The sequence below is a fragment of the Adelges cooleyi genome, unplaced genomic scaffold (assembly GCF_023614345.1).
Source record: "Adelges cooleyi isolate 19-005CV unplaced genomic scaffold, UGA_ACOO_1.1 ACOO_flye_CR_arks_rails_tigmint_CR_PRNA_9, whole genome shotgun sequence".
Taxonomy (NCBI): domain Eukaryota; kingdom Metazoa; phylum Arthropoda; class Insecta; order Hemiptera; family Adelgidae; genus Adelges; species Adelges cooleyi.
This window is the reverse complement of record NW_026096579.1, coordinates 8738477-8758777: the sequence shown is the minus strand read 5'-3', so window position 1 is coordinate 8758777 and position 20301 is coordinate 8738477. Positions and strand designations below refer to the sequence as shown.

Here is a 20301-nt window from a genome sequence, read left to right as displayed (position 1 = left end):
GTTGGGTTCGGCGGCCGCAAAACCCCAAGTGCCATTTTTTTAAGTTAAATAATATACTCTTACTGTTTTGTCGATAATTATAATATATTTTAATTAATTAAGTCGATATCGTATAATAATAATTGTCGGTGTATGGGGATATATGGACTGCCCCTTAGAATAATAAGTGTATTGGCAACACAACATACACCAACGCCATGACACTTTCTGTTATCAAATATTGCTGGCTCGTTTATGGCTAACTTCACACACGTAAAAAAAATTCTCCGTTTGCTTCGCAATGAATAAAACAAACGATACGTGATTTTGTTGATTTATATTAAATTTTCCTGTTTGTTTTTTACTACAGTGTATACTTTTAATATACTTGTTAGTTGGAATTTTTTTTTTTTAATTCAATATAAAAGTGACAACCACAGAGAGAATAAATTACTTTGACGTTTTGTTGTCGAGTTGGAATATAAACTTAAGTAGATATAAAAGCGACTTAAAGGTTAATATGGACTTAAAAACGTTCACTATTTTATTAATATATATGTTTTTAATTGCTAACCCTGCACTGAGTGGTCCTACCGAGGACGAGGTAACCTTTTTATATTTTTTTTAGACAATTGTCATTAATACTTGATTGTGTAATTATTATGATTTATTGGTCAAGCTTTACTTTGGTAATGACTGTTAAATGTATGTATGGTGTACCGGTAGTGCACCTATTTAGGTCCTCAAGTACAAAAAATGTATCCCATTAAAAAGTAATTTGTAAATCAAATTAAAATTTGTATTTGTAATTGATAAATTACGAAAGAATTCTTTTTTTGTCAGTTAATTAGACTATAATTTTTAACTTGATACTTAAAAAACAAATGATATCAAATATTATAATTTAATATGTAAATCAAATTTGTTTATCATTCATATTGATATTAAACATTTTAAAATGTTGAAAACATTTATTTATTTATGTGATATCAATACCCAATAAGGATAATGAATATTTAAGTGAGTACTTGAGTAAAGTTACTTGCTTGTTATGGTGAATAATTGCACACAATATTGACTGTTAGTTTTGGGGGTGCGAGGAAACTTTCAAAACGGTGTAGTATCTAAAACTATAGAAAGACGTGTGAAATGATAACAAGGGTAGGAGTTCAGGAATGGCAGTTTCATTGAAATGTGTCCTTAACTCCACTTTGACGTCCCAGACAGATATAGATGGTTGGATTGCGGATAAAACGTACAAGGAATAAAATATAATGACGAAGAACACATAAGCAACGAATGTGATAATAATCTCGAGTAAAGCTGTTTATTATGAAATATATTAAATTAACTGACAGCTATTAGTGCAATATGAATTAGGATATGATTGCAATAAGATAACACTATTACAATGAAATAACACTAGTATTATATTGTAAATTTAGAAGAGGTATTCCATTGGTTCATGGTCTAAATTATTATAAATGCTGGTCAAGTAGTTGTTGTGTACGTTCATCGGTGCTCATTTGCCACCATACGCCATTAATTTGTTTGAATTTTTTTTGTGTAGTTCCGTTATCCAGAATACAAGTATTATTATCGGGGTCAATCACAAGGTTTTTTATGTATGATTTTGGAAATCGTGTACTCAAGTATATTCCCATGAAACGACACATCCCCAATAAAGGGACAGCACGAACAGATTCGTCTAAAAAATTAAAATTTTTTTTTATTAAAATACGCTTAAATTAATATAAATAAAGTTAAATGAATTTCAACTCTAAAACAAGCTGTAAAGGCTATTTACGACTATCGAAAAATTCGATATTTACATTGCTTTTTATCAACTCCTGCAACAAATACATTAAATCATTAGGCGATACTTATAAAACCCGGTGTATATATTTTAAATATATATATAATAAAACAGTCACTATTAAACCCATACAACTCCATATTAATATTTACCTAATACACGTCTGATTACATTTTCTAAAGACGTTCCACTAAGTCTTCTCTCTTCTAAAATTGTCATCAAATTTGAGCCTCCGAAATCTACGAAAATAATTATTAAATCACTGCGCTGAGAAGAAATAATAACAAATAAAACATATTGACATAGATATGTGTATTAGATTTGCTGATGACATTGCTATGGTAACAGAGACAGCGAAAGACATGCAGCAATCACTGGCTACATTTAATGAAATATTAAAACGATACCTTATAAAGATCAATATAAAGAAAACAAAAGTCATGGTAGTAAGTTAAGAGCGCAGAGTCCCCTTCGTTAACATACAATCAGATAACAAAATAATTGATCAGGTACTGGTATAAATATTAAGGAAGTACACCAACCAGTGACAGTAGATGTTCGGTAGAAATAAGACACCGAATAGCCATGGCAAAGAGAGCCTTTGTACAAAAAAGACAACTACTCGCGAACAAAAATCTTAGTCTTAAGACTAAAAAAGACTTTGCCAAAAGATACGTATGGAGTATTTTGTTGTATGGTTGTGAAACCTGGACCTTAACAATGCAGGATACAAAAATAATAGAAGCAATTGAAATGTGGACGTGGAGAAAATTATTTCGTGTTAGTTGGACTGAAATGAAGAGCAATGCAGGAATTCTCCAAATAGTAGAGGGGAAAAGAGTACTGCTATCCATCATTAGATCAAGAAGCGGAAAACTTATGGGACATTTAATAAGACATAATCCCTTCATAACCAACATAAAGGAAGGAAGATTCAATGGACGCAAAGGAAGAGGAAGACATTCACAGGAGAGATGATTCAAATGGCTGGATGCAACGGGTATTCAGATATCTGGCATTATATAAGACATATCCACATTCCTGTGTACTTCCTATGTACCTACTCAGTATAATCAGGCAACGTTACAGTATCGTCTTACATAATCTAACCTATCCGACTTCCTTCGTAAAGATAAGAGTGAGCACAACGTCATCCGAGTATGATCGGTAGTACGATGAAATGCAATTAAAATTCAATATTGTTCTAGGAAAAATGTAAGCAACACTTGTGGTTATATGTTATAAAATATTTAAAAAAACCACAAAATAATACTCTATAGGTGTACGTATTTCGGATGTTACCGTCTTCAACACATACCTACACTCTTTTCTCTTATAGGTTAGATTAAGTTAGTTTAGGTTCAGTGATACCTGTCACCTTGTAATTCCTGTCAATTAGAGCCAAAATTAGTTAAATTTTCTGCTACTAGGAGGCGCTGCTGAGAGGCAGGGTGCCCCACTCTCATATTATATAGCTTATAGCTCATATATGGCTTTATGATTTTAAGCATTAAGTCGATATTTTTTAGTTTTTCTTAAGAACTACAAATATGTATGATTATCGATATTTAAAAATATTTATTTACTTAATGTGCCTCTTATTTCTAGTTCTAGTTGCATCATAAACTGGTCATACATGGGTCCTAAAATTAAAAACAAAATATATATTTAATGTACCTACATATTTTTTAAGATTGAGACCAATATGTCATATTGGTATTTGTCAATAGGAGCTTACTAGTTACTAATTATTTTTTTGTGGTGCAGGAAATACACAGCTATCTTATTTGTGAAAATTAAGTCATAAAAAAATAATAGAATATGTATGGTGTCCGTATTATACAGCTATGCAATTTATATGTGTTACAAGAAAGTATGTGTTAGTACTTAGTAGTCATCACTTCTTTGGATATTTGTTAAAAATAAAAATAATTTGTTTCCTAATTATTTTGTAGTGAATAATTTCTATTAAATATTAACTATTTCTATTAATCTTATAAATATATTAATGGTTCAAACCCCATACAACCCCATATTAATATTTACCTAATATACGTTTGAATATATTTTTTATAGTCGGTTCAACAAAACGTCTTCTGTGTTCTGCAAGGGTTGTCAAATCTAAGGCTCCATAGTCTGTAAAAATTATTAAATCAACGTGTTGCGAGGAAATAACAAAAATAAAAAATGTTTTAAATACTCGAGATACATAATAATTATTGCATTACATTTCAAAGAACAATGGTATAACTAATCTTTTGTACAACACTCGGTGTTGTATAATGCAACGAATGCATTGTTTCTATACTTGAAATCCCATAGAACTTAAACTAACATACACATTATTGTACGACATAAACATTCAATAAATAAAATTAAGCAATTTTAAAATCTAAAACAACCTTTAACGGCTATTTATGGCTGTCGAAAAATTCGTAATTACCTATGCTTTCATCAGGAATAGGAATAACAACGACTGTAACATATAAATCAAAACATTATGCACTTAATAAAACCCGATTTAAACATTTTATATTTTATGTACAACAGTCACTCTAGAACTGAAATAAGTCAGACTAATTAATGAATGTAAAATATTATTGTATAAATGTTAAATTATTTCTAATAGCAACATTTTAATGAAAAAAGCTAAGGTTAAAATTTGATTTCAAATGATCATCGAAAAACTTAAATATAAAACATACATAGCTTTCTCTGCATTTAAGCTTTCAATTGATTTTTTTATACTTTTCCTTTTAAACTACAAATATGTACAATTATTAAATTTTTTAATTTTATATTTACGTAATTCATTTCTTATCTCTTGTTGCATAACATATTGTAAATGACCAGCTTCTAAAATGTAAAACAAAATACATTTTAATCTACCCACATATTTGTATATGATCGAAACCAATTATGTCCTATTTGTATATTTTGTTAATAGGTACACATGATTATTGCCATAGTATTTATAAATAACGAATATGCGTCGAAAATGTCAAATATGAATTATACAAATGTGGTTACTATGCATTGGCTCAAGGTGTTCGTATCCTGAAATTAAAACAAAAATTGTGTGTGCATAAAGAACATCAAACGACTGAGCACAAACACTTCCATAATGTGCAATGAAAATCCTTACCCGGTATATTGACGATAATATCCGTTTGTTCTGAAATTAACAACACATAAATTGCTTAAATTAAATACATATTCATCGCATTGTTTATACAGGGTGATCGTTTAATCGCAAACCCACATTATCTGATTGGATTTAGTTAAAAATGTACCTTTTCTCTTGCCCTAAACTTGAAACGTCGATAAAGATCACAAATAGATACTTACCCAAAACTTGTTATCGACCAGACCAAAAATGTAATTACTAAATAAATCCAATGAGATATTGAGTGGTTCACGATAAAAATGATCACTCTGTATATAGAAATACGATGGAAATCTCTTTGGAAAATATTAATAAAATATTTTCATAACAATGTTAACGAAAACTATTACCCGGTACAGCGACCAGAAAATTAAGTTTGTCTGAAATTTACATTAATAAATTAATGATATTGGTTTTTATTTGCTATTATAAATTATTGCATTATAAAATATAAAAGTACAAAGGTCAAAGTAGAAAAAAAACTATATTAAATAGACTAGGATCTATTGGAAATCTTTGTGAAAATACAATGACTGAATTGAAGCAAATTAGTTGACAGTGCTATCATCAGTATTTTTTGTTTTTTTTTAGATTCCATTCTACTTTTATCTTTATTTTTTTCTATTATTATTATAATTATGACTACCAAAACTCTCGTATGAATGATATTCATGGTCATCAATATCATCATTAACCATTTTTTCAATTATATACTCCAATCCACCTAGAAATAAATAGACAAATATATGAGCTATACCACAAAATTAAAATAGAATCAAATTAGGTATCATATATTCTCCAGAGTAGTATGAAACCATTGCTTAGCAGAAGCAATTTAACATAACGGTACTCTTTCGATAAGATTACTAAAAAAGGCTACCAGCACACTTTTCTTAACTATTTATAGAAGCTTTACATTTTAATTCACAACAAAGAACTTGACAATTAGGTGCACATATAATAAAACTCTTATATGTTGGCATATTAATTGTAAATATATCTTACTTGCTACAGAATTATCTTCTACAATTATAACATTCTTCTTACACGCTTTCTCGATGGTTAGGTCTGTAATGCATAATTTAAATAATAAAAAATATTTATAAAACTAAAAAAAAATATTACTGACTTGTACGGAAAAATTCCTTCCTAAATTCCGCTGTAAAAAAAAGTGAAATAATGAATTTGTTTTCAAATTTATAACTACCATAAGATGGTTGTAGTAAAAATAAAGTGATTACCTTCATAATCTTCTGAGCTTACAAGGACAAAATAATATGTTATTAACAAACAGCAAAGTTTCATTTTTATCTGCAAATAAAATAATAAATATAATTGTTTTTTCAAATTTGATTTTGATGTCAAATAAACTAGTCTAAAGCGAAGAAAAAGTTATCTTTCAATAACAACTTTACTATTCACTTTAAAAATTAATTCAAAGCCATAATACACTTATTTTAGCATGTTTTTTTTATTTTTGGCAATTATAAAAAAATGTTAAAAATAAAATTGTACAAGTATATATGCAGAATTAAGTTTCCTTCAAATGTATATTTCTTTAATTTTTTGAGTTATGATGGATAAAATCTATATAATTTTGCTAAATATTACTTTTTTGAGGAGATATTTTTTTAAAATTTTTTTTTTTTACTTTAGGTTTGTTTCGCAACACCCTAATCCCTATAGTATAAAACGAGCCAAATAATGAATAAATGGAATATTTATTTTATAAAATGCTCTCCAATGATGTGGATTGTGTGAAACGCAATATTTGTATCTGTTTTGATAAACAAATGTTTGTAAAAAACTGTTCGCTCAAAAACGTTGCCAATAAAAAATACTTATTACTGTTTTTTTTTACACTATAACTTTTGGTTCATTAAGTTTATGACATTGTAGTTTTAGCGTGATTACAATTTTTAGAGTTTTGATAAAAATACTTACTAGAATTGTCGAGCTGATAGCTGATATTTTCTTAGATAATAATCGACTTGATCGGCTTCTGAAAGAAAATGTTCTTCTGGTTACTTATGGATGCACTTATATTTCCACCTAAAAGACAGAAACTGAAAGAAGTAACCCATTTACATGTTCACCCATTTACACAGTTGGCTCATTTTTTTTTTTTTTTAATTTATGGTGTACACACATTTTTTTGACTTAGACTTCTTAGTCTTAGGTTTCACAATCACCCGTGTAACCATTAAATGTTTACATTAAAAAATTGCAATTGAAATTAATTTAAAATTTCGGCCTAACTATATGAACTATGGCAAAATTTCGAAACGAAGAACACCTAAATAAATAAAATATATTATTGGACGGAAAAGTGTTTTTATTTTTGATAATTTCATCATGGTCTTACAAAAAATGTTTCAAATATTAAAACGTGAAAATTGACATATTTTTCAACTTATAATATTTTGGCGCTCTGTGTAACTTTTTAGAAAATAATCGAATTAGTTCCAAATTGGTATGGCATAGTCTTTAGACGGATAGCACTACAGGTAAACTTTAGCAAACCAAAAACATATCTTATGTAAACCCTTTCCTGGGGAATGGGTGGAACTTTTTTCTTGAATTGACAAAGTCTTTAGGAACAAAGTTTTAGGGCTTGAGGTCTCTGATAATTAAACCGAAAATCTTTTTTTGGTAGTTAATTTATTTCCTGGACTTTAACGCTAGAAAATCGGATATATAACACCCTTTTTAAATGTATAATATATTCTATAATACAACTTTTAGTTTCATCCGATCTAAACCAAATAAATAAAAATTAATACATTTTAAAAAATATTAAAAAAGTGCACTAAAAAGTAAAAAATAATTATATTACAAGAACAATTTACCAATTGTAGCATATTTTTTTTAAAATGTCAATTACTTTGAAAACAATTGAAAATTAACTATAATATATGTTAAATATCTTTAATTTTTTAATAAAAAGAAAAGCGTGTCCACACCTAAGGTTTAATACCTTTTACCGGGCATACCTCTCATTTTATAGACTCATTGGAAATTCCTTTTATTTTTTTCCATTATTTATCTAGACCCAGCACAACAATTTTTAGTTACTCAGTGCAGTTTACTCAGTTTTTTATTATTATTATTATTTTGGTGTCTATTTTTTGCGATGGCCAATAAGTGGAAACAGTTGGAGTAATTACCAAGCAACCTATCTTTTGAATAATTGTAATACCCCATAAATAGGTGTTTGGCGTTATGAACAAAAAACATATTATTTCAAAATACAATTTTTGTTAGTAATGTAAGCGAACAATATTTCAAAAACATCTAATGTTTGTTTTCTTGAAAAATCAAGGAATTCAATACATTTGTGTACACACTAGCGTCTCCTCATAATCTATGACCGATTTTGAGTATAACAACTTAAATTAAAATTATTAAAAGAAAATACGGTCGTACCAGTTACTTGCAAATAATAAAAAAAAAAATCGCTAGACTTCTAAACGGTATTTATTAAAAACCGAATATCTTACAAAACCGTTTAATATTACTAAAAGATATATATTTGTGCTATGGTTTTTTTTTTACCAATTATAAACCATGCATGTCTAGTTTTGTTATTGAATTAAAAGGAATTTGTTAAAAAAAACCCACTAATCATTTGCTGAACAAAAGTTATAGTATTAAAAAAATCCACTTGTTTTATGTTGTCCTAACACGGCTTAAATGGAAAGTGACAACGTATGACTTTCATGAACTTTTTTTTATTGAGATATTGAGAATAATTTACTGATAACAATTTAAACTATGATTTTAAAATACAAATTTGAGTACATAAAGTACTGGTTAAAACTATAGGAGGGCTAAATGCAGGACATTTAGCTATATTTATTTATTAGGGAGAAACTACATTTAAAATATGCAAACTCTTTTACAGATATACTTGCAAACGGTTTTAAATAGGGACTTTAGGGCAATTTGGGTGTGATTATTTTGCAACTGCAAAAAGCTCTGACGGCATGTGGGTCAGGTTCAAATTCTTGTAAATTTTAACGTTTAATCTGACACTAATTTAAGAACAGTAATTTTATGTAGCACAAATAAAAACGTTTTTTTAGTAGAGGCCACCAAATATTATGTATCAGATTAAAGGCGTATGCTTAGCTATGCATCAAACCCTGGCGTTATTTAAGCACATTTTTATCTCAATTCCAAAAATTATTAAAATAAAAATCAATTTGAATACAATATATTTTCTTTTTTTGCGGGTGGTTACTCCAAATATTTGTTATAATATGTCTATTTAAGATTTCTCAATTAGAATTGATCCACTACAATTTGATTACAAAGTATTCTCATAATAATCAGTACAAACATCAATAAAATTTTAATTTTCAATAAAGGTGAAAATATCTTCTTCCCGCCTGCTTAGCCGATAATTATTTCACATTTGAAAAAATATGTTAACAACAATTTTTGTTTACATATTTTTATAACGAATCTAACCTAACTGAAAATATAGATAAGTTTATAGCAAATATTATTTCCAACAGTAATATACCTACAAAAAACGCAATCATGTAGTTATTTTTTTGTCTACGTTTATTCAGGTGTTTTTAATTTAAATAAAAAACTACCGACACGTGAGAGCGATTAAGATAACCATAAATAATTTAAAATGTACAAAAAATTGGATTTAAGATAATTTTTTTAGTTTAAAATAAAATGCAAAGAAAATTAAGGAACTTTTTGGTGAAATCAGAAAAGTATTTATTTTTAATTTAGAGTGAAAACAATAATTAAAATTGTAAAAAACGATTATATAGTCAGGGCTAGTAAAAATACTAAATTAGTTGTCTCAAGGTGTAAGAACGTATATTAACATTATTATTTACCAATAAAGGAGCATTCAAGGTCTTATATTGTACCGATTGACGCCAGTTTGAGAGATATTTGCATGATATAACTATTTAGTAAATTATTTTGTTAATATTTGTAGCAACTTTAATAATGACCTTCCTAATAATACTTAAAAAGAAAACTTAATTATAATTTTCTCACAACATGTAAACGCCTATTGAGTAGTTAATCATATATTTTACTTTAAAATAAGATAAAGTATTACATTATATTGGTTTTAATAGCATTTTCGCGTTAATATATTACCAACATATACCAAAAATAGTAATTTATTTAGAAATTCTTAATTTTGATAGATGATCTTAACGATGGAACTGTAACTCCAAAACTAAATTGTGAAGCCACTGATAGTGTGACCAAAAACAAAGATTAGCGTGATGTTAAAATATAAGATATCTTCTTAACATTTAAAAATGCTATTTAGTGTATTCCTACCGAATTACTTTATTTTTTATTTTTGTGTATTATAAGAATTTAAGCTTGAAGGAGGCAGTTTGAAGATAATTCAAGTAATGGCTCACCAACTGCGATGCAGAAAGCAAGAGGAAACTACTGCATTAACTTTCCAGAGGATAATATTGAAATGATGATGATTGTAGAGGTAAAGAGTCCCCCATTCGGATCTCCGGGTGGGGACTGCCAATACAAGGTCGTCAAAAGAGAGGACGAAGAGGAGAATTTCATCATTCAACCAATCTACGGATTGAAAAAAAAAAATAAGAATTTAACTATTTGTCAGATTTTTTAAAAAAATAACTAAAACCTAGATTTAGTGTTAAATTATCTTATCTCGCTTTTGTTTTAAAGCTGGTTAATGCATTTTGTTTTAATAAAATAATTATTATGTGTAATCACATATTTATTTTATTTGAAATTAAACAAATTAAAAAAAAACGTGTACAAATCACATACAATGTCATAACGTCTGTAATATAATGTAATGTTGTTTTATGACATATATGTATATATATATTGAAACATCTGTGTAACAAATCCTAATAAAGTAAGTCTGATTCGAGAATAATGTCAATTTATGATTTATTATATCCTTCGACTTTTGAACACTTCAACAAAATACTATACTAACTATATTATTAGGTTGTTTTTAGCAATCATATTTGTAAACCATCATATTTATTATTTACATTTGTCTGATTAACTTACTATAAAACTGGAAAATATGGAGAGAATGAAATATAATTAATTTTATGCACGAGCTAAACTAATAAAATATGTACAAGTTCGCTATAATATTTTTCCTACCGTGTTTCTCAATGGCTAACCCTTTGCTAATGTTGTTTATCCCAGTTATTCATTTTTTTAATTAAAAAAATATATATTTTGTTTTAGACGCTATAACTATGGACATGTTTAAAGAACTTGTTAAGGCAGTTTGTGCAGCAACTCAGAGTAATGTTGTTGACTTTATTAGCAAGAGAAAAAATCTAGTCGATAACAATAGAAAATGTTGACGACTGACATGTAATCAAACTTAATTTGATACAAGTTTATACAACATGAATGAATTAAAGTTGAGAAGTTTATAAAACGTCAACTTTACCTAATTATTGGTTAACGACAATGTTTTTTTTTAATAGTTATGCAAAGATAATCAATTATGTTAACAATCATAGATAGATCAATTATTATATTGGTTAAATTAAATATTAACAAAATATTTTGTAACGATAGCACAATATGTTATAAATCTATAGTCAACAATATTAAATAATAATGAAGCGAATTAATTTTGTATTTAATTAATGTAACTTGAAGTTGGTTCCCCATTATTAAACATAAAAAAAATGATTGAACGCAACAATAAAAAAAAATGTATACAAGTGTCTAAATAAAACATTATACTTTAGTAATAATCTTCATCTGGAAGTTATGCAACAAGCTTCTTAGCCAATTCTTGAAGTATGGAAAATTCATCTTTACTAAGATTACCAGTATTTTTTAAAAACTCAGAAAATTCAATCACTTTGTTGCCTAGAAAACATTGAGGTATTTATCAATAAAAATATTCACTATAAATTTGTTGTTTCTTTTATTAAGTTTTTACCGTTTTCATCAAAGTTATTTATCGCTTTTGTGGTTTCCTGGGAATTGACCTGTATTGAGTAAACTAATTCTATAAAGTCGGCAATCACATCAGCGGTAATAACGCCATTATTGTTTATGTCCAATACAGTAAAGATCTCACATAAACTGACCAACTAAAAAATAAAAATAAAATATTAAAGATTTTGAAAACATTATAACACAAATGTTTTTACTTTTATAATAACGATCTCGATGAGCAATTAAAAACAGAAGTATATCATTTGTGACATGTGTATAAAATGTTTTAAACAAATTATTATTCGTATGTTCGTTTTTTTAACACTTAAATTTAGTGTTCAGTATATTATTTTTGTAACCTACTTACTCTCTGAAGTAAATATATTGTTTGGAAATTATAAATAAATTTCTGAATGTCTTAAGTTTATTATTCCCATAATGTTTTTCTTTTTTCATTTTTATATATATATAAATAGAGGGTGATCATTTTACCGTGAACCACTCAATATCTCATAGGGTTTAATTTTGTTTTTTTTCATAGTATTTTTATATAATGTGATCTTAATTTCCCAGACATTTTTATATTTTTATCTCCCTCCCAAATTACTTTTTTTTAAAGCAACATTTGAAACTTAAATGGTAACCTTTATACTTTATTAACTTTTTAAATTAAGAATATTTTACTAAAAATGTTGACTGGTTGATAACCAAGTTTTAAACCATTTTTTATAAAGTAATAAGAGATTACAATTTAGGACAAGAGGAGAAGTGAGCGCAGATAAAAATAATACTACACTCCAACGTTCCTTCTGCCCTAAACTTGAGACTTCAAGAAACATAAAAAATAGTTAAATCCAAAACTGGTTATCAACCGGTCAACATTTTTAGTACATTTATCTCAACTAAAAAAGTTTCAAATGCTGGTATAAGAATTAGGATTGGGAGGAACATAAAAATTTATGGAAAATACATGAATTATTAACCTTTAACGAAGCTTCCAACATTAATTCTATTTCCTCGTATTCGTTATATTCAATTTGTCCATTCGCTAAGAACAGTATTAAATACATTTTTTTTTTAAACGAATTTTAACATATAAGTTTTCTACTACCGTCTCGATCGATAAGGTCGGTTATTTCTTTAGCTTCGTTTGGCGAGTCAAAATAGATCAGTTCAAATTCTTTATACAGTAATTCCAGAAAATCTATTGCCGGAATAGTTTTTTTGCCGTCGAATGAATAGTCATTATCCTCTACATTCAATGGTTTTCTCTAAAATATTATAAAAAATGCATGACATGTAAACTTTATAACGACTTATTTGGAAAGGTTAAGTTTAAAAAAAAAATAGTTTTTGTGTGTATTTGAATAACTTTTACAAACAATACATATATTTAATAATATTGTTTTTATGAATTAACGTGAAACAGTATCAGGGTAAAATCTCTTTTAAACTTTCTTTTATTCTTCCTATTCCTTTCTTATTATCAGTTGCTACAAAACTGAAAACGCTACAACTTCAGACTTGTATAAGTTCTTAAAATTATTTTTTTATTCATATTCGATCCAAAGTATGCGGTCAAAAAATCTTTAAAAAAATGTACTTAGTTTCAACTTAAAATAATGGCGATCTAAATTTTTTTTTAAATGGTGGGATTATTTTTTAATTTGCATGTAATGTATTTTAGACTGCCGATAAAAATTGAAGGGCTGGAAACTTTTTGTTTATTTCACTTGTTTAGATGAAACTTTAAGCCTTAAATTCTAGGTTGCTCTATGTGTGAGTGATTCAACAGTCAACGATTACAATAATCTAACAGGGTTATTTGTTTATCACGGACCACTCAATACCTCACTGGTTTTAACTAATAATACAATTTTTTTTTCAAATAATGTGATCTCAATTTTCCACAAATTTGTATTTTCCTACCCTCCCCCCAACCTAATTATTTAGATATCAACTTTTGAAACTTAAACGGTAACGCATACATTTCATTAACTTTTTAAGTAGAGAATAACGTACTAAAAATGTTGACTGTTCGATAACCAGTTTTGGATAACTATTTTTGATGTTATAAGTTTAAAAATAATTGTTCAAAACTGGTAATCAACCAGCCAACATTATTGGTACATTATTCTCCATTTAAAAAGTTAATAAAGTATAATTTCCATTGAAGTTTCAAAAGTTGCTATCAAACAAACTAATTTGGGAGGAAAGTTAAAATATGAAAATTTGTAGGATATTGATATCACATAATATAAAAACACTATGGAAAAAAAATGTAATTATTAACTCAACCCAGTAAGATATTTAGTAGCCCACGATGAAAAAATATACTCTGTAAATGTGACCCTTGACGGTTTCCGCCCCAATATGCCCCGTTCTCACTATGCGTTGACCCCATTGTACTTGTTTGTTTTTTATTGTCAAATAAAATAAACAAACTTAAAAAAAAGCCTTTAAAATTGCAATTATATCAAGACATTTTGTCTTACGTTGTATGGATAGAAAATATGATACGAGCATGATATTTTTTTAATTAGTGACCACTGTGTAGAAAGCTTTTAATCCAATCTATAGATACAGCCTAATGTTTTCTACGGAGTCCACTGTGTTGACGTATGAACTGTTAAATTAAAGGACTCATCCAGAGCCTGTAATGTCTATCACGTCCAAAGTTTCTCACAGGTACAGGTACATAGACCACAATGTAGAAATCAGAAACACAAAAAAAATGCAAATACTATATACAAATAATACAACGGAATTAACCTCTGACAAGATATCCACTATCGGTTCGATTTTTTCGAGCTTGCCGAATTCAATTTCAAAGTTACCTGAAAATATTTATGGAAATTGTAGAGTAAATTTTGTAATACAAAATATGTATGTTTATGTATATTTGTTTTAAATATTATTACCGTCTCTATCTAACAAAGATATATATCTGCTTGCTTGGCTAATGGTGACGAGTCCGATTGACTCGTTAAATAACAATATCTGTAGTTCCGTTGCGCAGATCGAACCATTCTTGTCTTGGTCGTACTTGTAAAATTTCTCATGCCATCCATTGTTAACATCCTCGCTCGTAATTACAGCCTAAGTGTATTGCATGAGAATACATTTTGTAGTAAACATAACGACCAATATGTGTAGAACGAGACTATCAGTTTGTTTAAATATTATATAATTAGTAAACAACTCTTAAAAAAAAACCATTTCCACGAAGGTTTATTTTTGTGCTGCTAACTGTTTGTTATTATTACTAAAAATAAAATTACATTGTACCCGTATACCTTATATTATTTCCTTCTACGGTTTATTGTTAGAAATGAAAATGTTTTAGCCACGTATGCTACATGTTTTTTAATATTCAAGAGCTTTAGATAATATAATATATAAATACCGCCGTTGAATTGGTCTCGATTGAAATTGACGCATCATTTTTCCCAATAAAACATACGACACACAAAAGTACTGTAATACTACTTAAAAACATATTGTAATATTAGAAATATGTACGTGGTCCGCTTTGAAATTAAACTATTTCTTACAATTTTGTGTTATGTTTTTTCACACCGAGTATTATATTTCTAACATGTTTTTTAGTAAAAACAACAACCAAAAAAACAAACATAAACTATATTTCAATACGTACTATAGTTTTTAGATGTTAACGGTGTACAAATATACATCAACACAGTGGCGGCTCGTGCGTAGGTGCGCAGGTGCAAGCGCACCACATGCAATTTTATTAAAATAATATTTTTTATTTTTTTTAAACTTAACCGTTGTAAACAGTTTTTTTAAAAATATCGGTGTGCTATTAAAAAAAAATTATTCAACAATATTTTTCGGTAAACAACTATTATGTCGTGAACATATTATTGCTCCTAAAGTAAAAACGGATAATGCAAAATGCACACACCAATCGGTGCGCAACACTGTGACAGCCCCGCACGCCTGTATTAAAATTAAGGGTCTCGGTTTCGTACGTGAAGTAATACGTGATCACGTGAATAAAAGTAATATAAAACCCGTATATTCAATTCACGTGAATTCGTTGTACGAAATTCACGTGATTACGTATATTAATATTATTCACGTGATATCACGTGATATTCACGTAACGTGATATCACGTAATCGTGATATTCACGTAATATCACGCGAATCTCGTGAATAAAATTATAAATTCACGGACAATTTCCAATCACGGGTCTTATAAACTCGTGATTAATTTCACGTGAATCCGTGAGCCGTGATTCACGTGAAATAGGGAGCCCTAATTAAAATACGTATGGTTGACGAGTGGGGGCCGGGGGGATCGCTAAATACAATGCAACTCGGTGCGCAGTTATTACTGTGAACCGATTTAAAAAAAAAAAAAACGTTATCTACGATTAATTTTGAGGTTTTTTTCATTTGTATTCTGATTTCTGTATCGAATGGTCGATATTATTTCATAATTCATAATAGATGTATTTATATTTTACCCGCCATAGTGAATTAACACGCAATTTTTTCTTTAAAAATGAATTCAGTAGAAAATCTTTTGCAAAAAACATCTCTCTTTATACAAATGAGGAAAAAAATTAAAACATTGGGAAGACCTGTGCCGGATTTAAATTTAATAAAAGTTACAAAACAAAAATCTCGGCAATATACTCGTCATTTTACCAATGACTATTATTCTAAAAATATAAATATTATTAAATGACTTACATATTATTAATAAGATACATTATTTTAAACCAGTAAAAACATGTTACATCATAGTAAATGCTTGTTAGTTATTATTTTGTGCACCACCTATTTTTAACACCACGAGCCACCACTGCATCAACAACATTCGGAAGTGAATCTGCGTGATACAAAATGTAAGGCGGAAATTGTTGTTTTACGGTTTTTATTTGAATATTTTCCTATAAACAAGATAAGTGAAAAATAAGTTATTCCCCAAACAGAACATACAACATGTAAGTTGTGTGTAAGTAAGTATTTTGAGTACACGCCTGTTTAGATTTAAATTGCTTAAAAAATGCCCTTGAAAAGTATTACGGCGATTGACGTTTTCTTCAGTTTGCATTTTTATGTTATATTAAACAAATTGGCATTTTTTAAATAGAAGTAACCAAAAAAAAATGAAAAAATAATTAATAAAAGTAAAGTTGTTACGAGTAATATAAATTGTGGTGGTTATTATAGCGCAAATGATTATAGATTAATTTTAAAAAAAATTATTCTAACAAAAGTTATTTCATTTGTCAAGTCTTTGTGGGACACCCTGTACAGATAAAGAAAAATATCAAAACAAAGCCAACGGCATGTAGTTGTTCCCAAGTGGTCACCCATCCAAGTACTAACTACGCCCGACGTTGCTTAACTTCAGTGATCGGACGAGAACTAGTGTATTCAACGTGGTATGGTTGCCAAGAGAAAAGAGTTTATTGTACTAATTTAAATGCATTAATATAACTATTATTCTTTTTTTTTAATAATATACTATACATATATATATATATATATATATAACTCACTGCACACAATTTAGTTTTCGCAGCGCATAAATTAAAATAAAAGTTTACAATATAAACTAAATCATATTCATATGTTGACTATCGTGCACGTTTAAAATTATTTGTATAACACATTATTTGTCGATTAATAGGCATACTGATATGTTAAATAATGTATTGATGAAACAATTTTGAATTTTGATTATTAAGAGTCATAGCAAAGTTTGTAAGATTAGGTATACAATTATTTACCAAGTTACATCACACTGCAACGCAATAAATTGATAAAGGGAATTTTAAAAACTGAATTTCGAAATGTAAAATGTTTGGTTACCTAGGGAGTATTTAGCATTTTTGACCACGTATACTATATGTAAGCATATCAAGTGTTTACAAATTTTTAAAAAAATGAATTCAATTTTCCAAAAATAAATGTCGGCTACTAATGATTTAATAATTAATATTTAATACTTTTTAATATTTTATCTACACACTTTTCACCATATCACATCCTCCTGGTATTCTACGTTCTCTAATCACAGAATAACTAATTTTTATTAATTCTGTGTTAATATCACACATCAAAATTTGAAACAATATATTTTGTGATAAGAGTATATTATCAATGAACCCCGCCGTCGCATAAAATTCAAAATGTATGAAATAAGGTAACTTTTTTAAAACTTTTTTCTTAGCTTTATAGTTTTAATTTTTTGCAAATGATACCTACACAATTTAGTGAACAATAATGGTAAACAAGTAAATATTTTTATTCGTATAAATTAAGTTTCAATATGAGATTAGGTCATATTGTGTTACACACGGTAAACAGCCCCTTAAAATCTAAATCCTTTGTATTTCATGTTATCTTAATCCTTAGTAGTTCACTGTAAAATAATTAGGTACCTATCTTAAACACTCAAATGACACAGAAGTAAATTGTTCACATTGTGCACAATGCTATGCTTTGCGACCCTCTGGGGAGGGAGACCGACTGTTCACTTACTACAGCGGCTTTTTGATGAGATAAGTCTAAGAAAGCAAATAATACATTAGAAAACTTGCATATTATATAGAATGACAGATAGGTATCCCGGGACTTGTGGCCTTATGGCTTCTTTACTTTTTCCATTTGAACATTTTGTTTTGATAAATCGATAATTAATAATAATTCTAGAACTGAAATTAGGATGTTAATGCGACGGCGGTGGTGGCGAGTCGGTATCTACTATCTTGCCGGTAGATGGCGTTTTTGGGAGTTTCCATTAAAATTCCCAACAAGCACCTATTTTCATAGGAAAATTCAGGGTAAAGTTTACTAGAAATCTCATTAAAAGTAAAATTTTTGAATTCTGCGACATTTCATCGACTCACGGGTTGGTCGAATGCTGAAAAAAAACATTTGTCGGCGGTCAGTTCCGGTCGAATGACACAAGGTTAAGGAGGAGTTCACTAAACGGGTAGACCACAGCTGTCAGAGCATAAGTACTGATAATTGCTCAATAGTAGCCCAATTCCGGTTCCCTTTCAAGACGAATAAATCTTTCGCCTTTTACTAAAGATTTCCGTGGAGGGGAGCACTCAAAGGAGTCTAGATAAATAATTTTTCTAATGCCCGATTTTCGAGTTGGGCTCACATTACTCAAAAACAGTTAATCTATACTTAGGTGTGCTGCAAATACGTCATAGCATTACTACCCTGTGCCAGTGATTGTCCGTCGATTAATGCTTACAACATGACACGTTCATGCCTTTCTGGGATACTTGGATATCCTAATATAAACTTTTAATAGAGCCCAGAAGTTCGTTCTACTGAATGGTCCGAAAAATAGCTAGATAAGCTGTGAATTAAATTTCAAAGAAACCAAATTCAAAAGTAATAGTTTTGCATAATTTCCAGGTTTTTTCATGTTTTAAACTTTTTTCTTCCATAAAAGTACCAATAAAAAAATGATCATATTTAAAACAGAGACTATTATAATATAACATAATTTGGTGTTATCAAATGAAAAAGAAATAAATTCTATAAATATTTTATTTATAATATTTGTTTCATTTCTGTTTTTAAAAAGAAGTTCTTATTTTATGAAATATAATTTATTAACAAATAAATAATTGTACATCACGTTTTATGTAGACTTAGTGGTTACATCTAGTCTTAAAACAATAAAAAACCAAAACATTATATTTAAAAATGAAATGAAAAAAAAAAAAATTTTAAGTTCATACTGTAGCTCTTTTGTCACCGAGTTGGGCAGTAGGGCAAATGATAGAAAATGGACACATTTCCAGGTAGACATAACGCCAACATTAAACATATTAATTTAAATATTGATCGTGTTACAACATAACACATAATATCAATTTCCTTCACCCTTTAAAACGCTTGAAACTTTCGGCTGACTGCTGACATAATATTATAATGTCATGGACAGGCAGGTTTAAAAATTGTGTTTTTTTTACAATATAATAGTTATACAGGGAACTTTCAATTAATAAATTCAAATAAAGATTTTTTTTAAATACATTTGAATGCAAAAAAACAGACATCCTACAAATCTTTATTTGTGAAAATGAAGGGCAGTGAAATGGGCAAGGCACTTATATGGAGAGACAATAGTATCTGTAAACAAGTACTGATAGGTGAAATCAACGGCAGAACACCCAGATGCCGCTTTAAGCAAAGATGGATGGACACATTGAAAGCTGATCTGGTAAAGGTTGCACCAGGAACGGAGCTAGAAGAGAGTGAAAATAGGATGAGGTGGCGGGAAATAGCTGTAAAAGCTTTAAAAAAAATATATACATATATATATATATACATTTTAGACACCAATCCATCCGGATTAATATTCATATGCAGCGAATCCG

General features: G+C 28.4%; 2 protein-coding genes, 1 non-coding gene and 1 pseudogene across 3 annotated transcripts; 1 reads left to right on the top strand and 3 right to left on the bottom strand.

The window, feature by feature from the left end:
* Positions 1-1279: 1279 nt before the first annotated feature.
* Positions 1280-7011, bottom strand: LOC126846891 (uncharacterized). The gene is made up of 15 exons (XM_050586740.1): positions 6906-7011; positions 6203-6272; positions 6091-6120; positions 5967-6029; positions 5608-5685; positions 5312-5341; positions 4941-4970; positions 4826-4852; positions 4601-4651; positions 4239-4271; positions 3842-3931; positions 3382-3438; positions 1948-2034; positions 1812-1829; positions 1280-1687 (listed from the first exon to the last, which is right to left on the bottom strand). The coding sequence occupies exons 2-15, from the start codon at positions 6264-6266 to the stop codon at positions 1458-1460; spliced, it is 888 nt and encodes a 295-aa protein (XP_050442697.1). The 5' UTR covers positions 6267-6272; positions 6906-7011; the 3' UTR covers positions 1280-1457.
* A 4626-nt stretch (positions 7012-11637) lies between these two features.
* Positions 11638-15489, bottom strand: LOC126846894 (squidulin-like). Its single transcript, XM_050586744.1, has 7 exons — positions 15319-15489; positions 14834-15011; positions 14685-14749; positions 13024-13183; positions 12896-12960; positions 11914-12067; positions 11638-11840 (listed from the first exon to the last, which is right to left on the bottom strand). Exons 1-7 carry the CDS (start codon positions 15409-15411, stop codon positions 11737-11739), a joined length of 819 nt encoding a protein of 272 aa, XP_050442701.1. The 5' UTR covers positions 15412-15489; the 3' UTR covers positions 11638-11736.
* A 1739-nt stretch (positions 15490-17228) lies between these two features.
* LOC126847271 (5S ribosomal RNA) lies at positions 17229-17348 on the bottom strand (annotated as a pseudogene).
* A 1594-nt stretch (positions 17349-18942) lies between these two features.
* On the top strand, positions 18943-19064 carry LOC126847295 (U5 spliceosomal RNA). The gene has a single exon (XR_007687039.1). It is a non-coding gene; the product is annotated as a U5 spliceosomal RNA (small nuclear RNA).
* The last annotated feature ends 1237 nt before the right edge of the window (positions 19065-20301 follow it).

Bases quoted from the DNA above. Each gene is read 5' to 3' on its own strand.
- LOC126846894 (XM_050586744.1), bottom strand. From the start codon at position 15,411: ATGTTTTTAAGTAGTATTACAGTACTTTTGTGTGTCGTATGTTTTATT. The intron at 14,750-14,833 runs GTAATAATATTT...AAATATTTTCAG, and splicing joins ATCTTTGTTAGATAGAGACG to GTAACTTTGAAATTGAATTC. The intron at 13,184-14,684 runs GTTAATTCCGTT...ATAATATTTTAG, and splicing joins TAGTGGATATCTTGTCAGAG to AGAAAACCATTGAATGTAGA.
- LOC126846891 (XM_050586740.1), bottom strand. From the start codon at position 6,266: ATGAAACTTTGCTGTTTGTTAATAACATATTATTTTGTCCTTGTAAGC. The intron at 5,686-5,966 runs GTAAGATATATT...ATTTATTTCTAG, and splicing joins AGAAGATAATTCTGTAGCAA to GTGGATTGGAGTATATAATT. The intron at 4,272-4,600 runs GTAAATATAAAA...TATATGTTACAG, and splicing joins AGAGATAAGAAATGAATTAC to TCGTTGTTATTCCTATTCCT.